Source organism: Octopus bimaculoides, chromosome 11 (genome assembly GCF_046866305.1).
Source record: "Octopus bimaculoides isolate indiv1 chromosome 11, ASM4686630v1, whole genome shotgun sequence".
In the NCBI taxonomy this organism is placed as follows: domain Eukaryota; kingdom Metazoa; phylum Mollusca; class Cephalopoda; order Octopoda; family Octopodidae; genus Octopus; species Octopus bimaculoides.
Genome location: NC_142938.1, coordinates 24,435,137 through 24,441,566, shown reverse-complemented (window position 1 = coordinate 24,441,566; position 6,430 = coordinate 24,435,137). Strand labels below are relative to the sequence as shown.

The following is a 6,430-nucleotide window of genomic DNA, read 5'->3' as shown; positions in this document are numbered from 1 at the left end:
TAGAACTCATTTTTGGTGAGTGGACAACAGTAACACAAGAAGAAAAGCCTTGTTCAAGGACACAATGCACCACTTAGTCTGAGAATCAAACCTACAATTCAATGGTCTGGAGTCCAACATCCTAACCACAAGGCTATGCTCCTCATGATATCATACCAATCCATTCGAGCTGTCTAAAGCAGGAATTATTATTACATGGTAGCGAGAGGGAATAAAGAACAGTCATCTAAGATATAGCATTGAAGGAAGAGAAATAAACAGCCATACAAACATTATCTTGCAGTGAAGGAAAAGAAACAGAAGCAGCAGCTACCAAAAATGGCAACAGATGCACACACTCAAAGAGGAAAAAGAATTTAAATGACTAACCATTCCAAAGATCATAATCTATGATCCGATCTGAGAAATATTTTGCTTTCTTTTCTTTGTAGTCTTTATTAGCTTGTATGCGATCATTTATAGTCCTTTCTTCCTTTTTTTTAAGCTTTCTCTTGAGTAAACGCTCTAGTTGGAAATCCGACACTTTCTTCACAACTCTGTTTGGTCTGAGAAAAGAAGAGAGAAAACGAAATTAAATATAACAAAACAAAAATTTTCAAGTTTTTATATTGTGACTGGGACCTTTGGAGATATGCTGTGCTTGAGAAGACCCAACAAGCCAAGTGAGACCATGGCCCATGGCTTATGCCAGTGGGTGTAACAAGCCCATTTATGAATACCTCTCATTCATTGGACAATAAACCTTGCTTGTGAAGACCTATTGAAGCAAGTGAAATCAAAATCAAAATTGCTGACATGGTCGACAACAGTACCGCCTGATTGGCACTCGTGCCAGTGGGACATTAAAAGCACATCTGCACGTCTTGACATAAACTGTGTTGTGCTGATTCTGCTTGAAAATTACAAAGTGTATACATACCTGCGGAATGCTTGGCCACTTTCATGCTAATTCAGAAGCAGGTGGTTCACATGATTGAATAAGTGAATACTCATTGTCAAACAATGGAGATCCAATACCACTTAATTATCCCCTCCCATTCTGAAGTAACCTATGCCCCATATATTTGATAAAATATATGGGTTTTACCTTATTAATTTACAAGTGGTTAACTTATTAAGTTAACAGCTTACCTGTAAGTGAAGAATGATAACTATCCACTTGTGAATAATGTTAGTTACTCAAATTCTCAAACAGAATCAGCACAACACAGTTTATGTCAATTTTGTACTTTTTGAATACGATACAAGCCATTCAATGTGTGTCCTGGAATGGTCAAGTTGTCCAGTGCCAAGTTGACTGCACTGGCCACAGCATTCACTCCATTTTCCACCACACTGCTCCAAACACTTTTCTTAAATCATCTTCCCACCTGATTGGAGGTCTTTTGTGTGGTCTCTTCTGCATGCGCTGGTAACACTCGACAACTGCATGGATCCACCAATCGTCTGTGAACCTTGCGACATAACCAGCCCATTGTAGCTTTGCATGGTGGTATTCTGTCAATTTATTTCTATTTCTCAGTTGCAGGAATAAGTAAAGTAACCTTGATCTTTTGCATGGCTGCTGCACATATTTAGATAGAAAGCAAAAAACCCTACTTGAATGGTATGGAGCAACTCTCCAATGTACTCCAACCTCTGGGTCACAAATATGCCATATCCTCCTATACAGAAATCTGCCAAAGTTAGCGAGATCAAGCAAAGACAGCTGTGACTATCTAGTCACTGCATGCGCCACCCTGAACTGGAAGCATGCAAATTAGTCTTCTGGAACCTACTTTATGGTGATGTAAGAAAACATCATCACACTTACATTGACAACTTGATCTCAGACACTGGCCTGGGATGTATGCAGGATCTTAAGGCAGTGATGTTGGATCATGAAGTGTGGCAGGTGGACTTTGCTGCTGCAGCCCAAGTTGGAACCCAGCCATAATACTAATAATAATGTTTCTTGAGTCTTTTTTAGCAGACAGAATCCACTCTGTTGCAAGCACAGAAGCTAGACATCCAGTTTGGGGATACCTTCCTCCCTGTGTCCCTACCACTAGTCTTGGAAGTCGTGACTAAATAAACAAAGAAATAATTTTAAAACCGTGACTCATATCACCGATTCACAACATCAGCAGAGTTTCCTCAAAATATATTGTAACAGGCAAAAGTTTTGGTACCACACCTATGTAACTATATATCATGATACACCTATATCATAACAGGATAGGGCAAATCTCAAAGAATTCACTTACTTTATTGGACATTCGATTTTACCCTTTCGGTACAATTGTGAATGACATTTTAAAGGCTGGTCTTTTTGCCTTAGGCGTCTTCTTTCAGCAGCTGAAAGTAAAAAATAAAATGAAATGATGCCGATATTAACAGATCGTTCCAAATTTCAACACAATGCAGACAAATTAAAGAAATTACTTGGTTTTCTAATTATGAGTTCATGTTTCAACTAATCTATTCTCTAGCTGTCTTAGAATATACAAGACAATTCCATTACTCTGTTTTCTGTCACAATACTCATGTTTTTCTATTCTATCTCTTTATCAACAGCCACCAAATATCTACCTATCACTGTTTTTCTCTTCCATTATTGTCTCCTCTGTCACACTCATTCTTCAGTTCTCTCCTTCCTTACCCTCTTTGTCATGCTGCCTTGAACAAGGATCTGGCAGTGCTGCTAAACTGGATGATGGAAGAAGTCTGTTAACAAAGGTTAGATACAGTCTCCTGACAACTTCCACACCTGTTTTACACAACATTAGGCTATAGAAAGGGCCAAGCTTGAAATTCTACATAAAGTGTGGGAAAAATAAATAAAATACAAGTTACCTGTGATTCTTTTCTTTGATTTGCTAACATCTTTATCAACAAAAAAGAGACTTTCATCAGCTTTTTGTGAAATAATTCCTCTGAAAAGTAAAATTTTAATGGATATCAGCAACAACAAACAACTGAAGATATTCTAACTACAAAATCTAATCAAACATTTTTTAGCAATTAAAATTCCAAATAGAAAAAGTTTCATTAACTGACTTCTTACATAACTGTACAGATTTCTAAAATGAAGTTTCAAATTTCAGTTAATTGCCTAACATTATCCTAATTCTGAATAAGACAAAAACTGGTGAAATGTAGTATAATGCCAAACAATTGAATTTTTTATGAATAAAATGATTCTAGAAGCTTCTGTTTTATGAGTTAAAAATGATAGTAGCCAGTACTTCATGTTTACAATCAAATGGGAGTCAAATGCTTTTGTGTTATTCTTACCATTACAAAGAAACAAAAAACCAGCAAAGCTCAGAGTTCAATGCACTTTCATCTCACTTTTAATTGTGTAATACATTTGTTCAATAAATAAAACCTTCATCTTATTTTAGTGTCCTTTGTCTGAAATTTTTCATCACACATCCTGTGGGTTGGTGAGTCGTTGAAGAAGTCACAGCATGTGTGACAAAAAATTTCAGAGTAAATCTTCATTAAAATTTATAAAATGTATAAAAAAAAGTTTTGATTCAAGTGTCAAATAGATGCTATAAAGTTATTTTCATTAGTAATTAGATTACCCTCTGACTGACTAATTATTGCTTTCTTAATCCACCTGACCCTAGTTATCATCATTGAATAATTCAATGTGTGTGTGATAGGTCATAGTGAGAACATATGATTGTCTCAGAATTAAGAAATGTCAAAGAGAAAGAAACGATCACGAGGGATAAGTTAAACAAGTGTCATATATAAATCAATAAAAAAAAAGCTCAGAGGGATGGAACATAAGTAAATTATGTGTTTACTGAACTTACAGAAAACTCAGGTTTCACTTTCTAACTGTATAAAGTCAATGGGTTGATGTTGAAATCACAGATATTCATGAATAGCTGAGAGATGAAAAAAACACACCACTAACCAGTATAAAGCAGTTTAACTCTGCTAAAATAGAAATGCCTCAGACAGAGTGGACAAAGAAACTGGTATGTTCCCAACCTCCAAATATCCAGACTTCCTCACAGACAGAAATAGTTTCACTTTCTAACTGTATAAAGTCAATGGGTTGATGTTGAAATCACAGATATTCATGAATAGCTGAGAGATGAAAAAAACACACCACTAACCAGTATAAAGCAGTTTAACTCTGCTAAAATAGAAATGCCTCAGACAGAGTGGACAAAGAAACTGGTATGTTCCCAACCTCCAAATATCCAGACTTCCTCACAGACAGAAATAATTCTAGCAACATATCAGTCTAACACCAATCTTAAAATATTGGTGTTACAGGAGCATTATCCCAATGTATCACTACAATTAAGAAATCATTACAGTAAGTAAAACCATGTAAGTTTACATGTTGCTGATAACTGGATTTGTACAGTTGGTATGCAGCAACTACATACCAACAGCCTTGATGATAACTTTAATAAAAGTATTATCTTTTATCTTTTACTTGTTTCTGTCATTAGACTGCAGTCAGCTTCTATCAAAATGTCCAACCCATGCCAGCATGGAAGGAGGATGTTCAATGATGATGATGATGAGAATACCCAGAAATTTGCACTATCCATCCAGTTGTTGAAATCTTTAAACAATTTACAGTTTCTTTCATTAAACACAACATTGGTAATTCAACAACATGAAACAAGGCATAACAAAATGCTTTGAAATCCTTTTATTGAGATTGTTTGATAAGAAAATTGTTTCTTGACAGTATCATCATTTTGTATTTGCTTTCCATGCTGGAATGTGTTGAAGAGGTCGTCAGTCTAAGTCAATTCTTATTCAGAATTATTGCCATATCTAGAGATGTCAGAAGACTAAATCTCACAAATGTCCTACTCTAGGATGGTTTCTGTGATAGGATGCTGTTCCTGATATCAACAACTTCAGAGAGTGTACTGTGTGCAGGAACATTTTATTGTGGGACACCAACATCAGAAATATCAGGTCCACGGAAAGACCAAAAGTTTCTCTGGACTCATTCAATCACAAACTACTTTACAGAGTGTACTGGATACCTTTTATACATTGACGGTTATTCAGAAGCAACAGAAACCCACGTAACCATGGAATAAAAACTTCCACTATCACCATTTGTTTCCAGAAAGCTGGATTTACAGCTGTAGATAAATCAATCCCTTGTTGTTGATGATATGATGACCCTCCTGACATGAGGATGATCTACAGCAGTGGTTCTCAAATAGGGTCCATATAAGATTTTAGGGTGTCCATGCATGCCAGATAGTAAAGGATCCATGAAAAAATTTTGATCTAGATGTATTTATTGGAAGAAACAACTAGGTTACTTTCTCCAATGTAAAGAACTTGTAGCCACAAATCTTAGAATCATCAAATGGCTATGGGGATCCATTAGAAAAAAGTAATCAAAGAGGTAAAGAACTTGTAGCCACAGATCTTAGAATCATTAGGTCAGTGATAAAAGTATTAGACAAGAACTGCTAACATTTTGACATGGACTGCACCCCATTTCAGTTATTTCTTTTGGGTTTTTTTCTACAGAAACCCACTTTTTCGACTGCAGAGATTCTGAATCTGCAAAAAAGAAAAATAAGTGGGTAGGGGGAAATTAAAATTTAGCTGTTGTTTCTAGCATATCGAGTTTTCTGTTTAGATATTTTCTACGTCTGCTATTTTAGTAGGAGGGGAGGGGTATTTATTTATTAATTTTTTTGAAAAACTGAAAGTTTACAAATTTTTTTTTTCCAGAATCATAATCTCCGTATTTTTCTACGTATTTCGCCACAAAAAAATTTCTAAAAAAAAAGTGAAAAATTAATGGGTGGGGATAAAAATTTTGAATGGCCGATTTTTAAATTTTTTTTTTTTGCAGATTCGGAATCTCCACAGTCGAAAAGGTGGGTTTCTGTAGAAAAAAAAAAATAATAAATGGTTAACAACAAATAACAATTAGGGTACAAAAGGAAGTCTTGCCATTTATTATGTCCAAACATGACTTGATTTCCTGCAAGAGGAATAATATGGCTTAATTATCGCGTATCGAGAGCATGCGATCATACGTGTGTGCATAAATATATATATATATTCGTTATTAATCAATAATTCTTGTTGTATTTAATAAAATCCTGCTTTGTTTGAATGGATGTTATTAGTCGTTGACTAACAAACTGGATTTTGACTTGCCATTTAGCTGGACCATGACAAACACGTGCCACTGAGAATACACACAACACATGATGTAAAAAAGAAAAAAATCAACAACCATTCTATCGTACACAAAAAAAACTTACCCAGTTCGTTCTTGATGTCTTACATCTTCCAAGTATTCTTCTACGTCTTTGATATCAGTTTTCCTCCAAGATTTCTTTTTATTTTTACCCTGGTGTAAACGCGCTTTCTTCTCTGAAGCTGCATCCATAATGATGGTCGCCATTAAAAGGCTGATTAGACTTAC

The 6,430-nt window shown here is 35.3% G+C and overlaps 1 protein-coding gene across 1 annotated transcript in view; it reads right to left on the bottom strand.

Moving 5' to 3' along the window:
* Window positions 1-6,415, bottom strand: part of LOC106867926 (ribosome biogenesis protein NOP53-like) — a 23,619-nt gene extending 17,204 nt beyond the window's left edge. Inside the window, exons 1-4 of the mRNA XM_089359690.1 lie at window positions 6,267-6,415; window positions 2,836-2,915; window positions 2,247-2,337; window positions 370-545 (exon numbers count right to left, since the gene is read on the bottom strand). Coding sequence (XP_089215816.1) covers window positions 370-545; window positions 2,247-2,337; window positions 2,836-2,915; window positions 6,267-6,409 — 490 coding nt within the window. The 5' untranslated portion in view covers window positions 6,410-6,415. The remainder of the gene's footprint in view (window positions 1-369; window positions 546-2,246; window positions 2,338-2,835; window positions 2,916-6,266) is intronic.
* Between the last annotated feature and the right edge of the window lie 15 nt (window positions 6,416-6,430).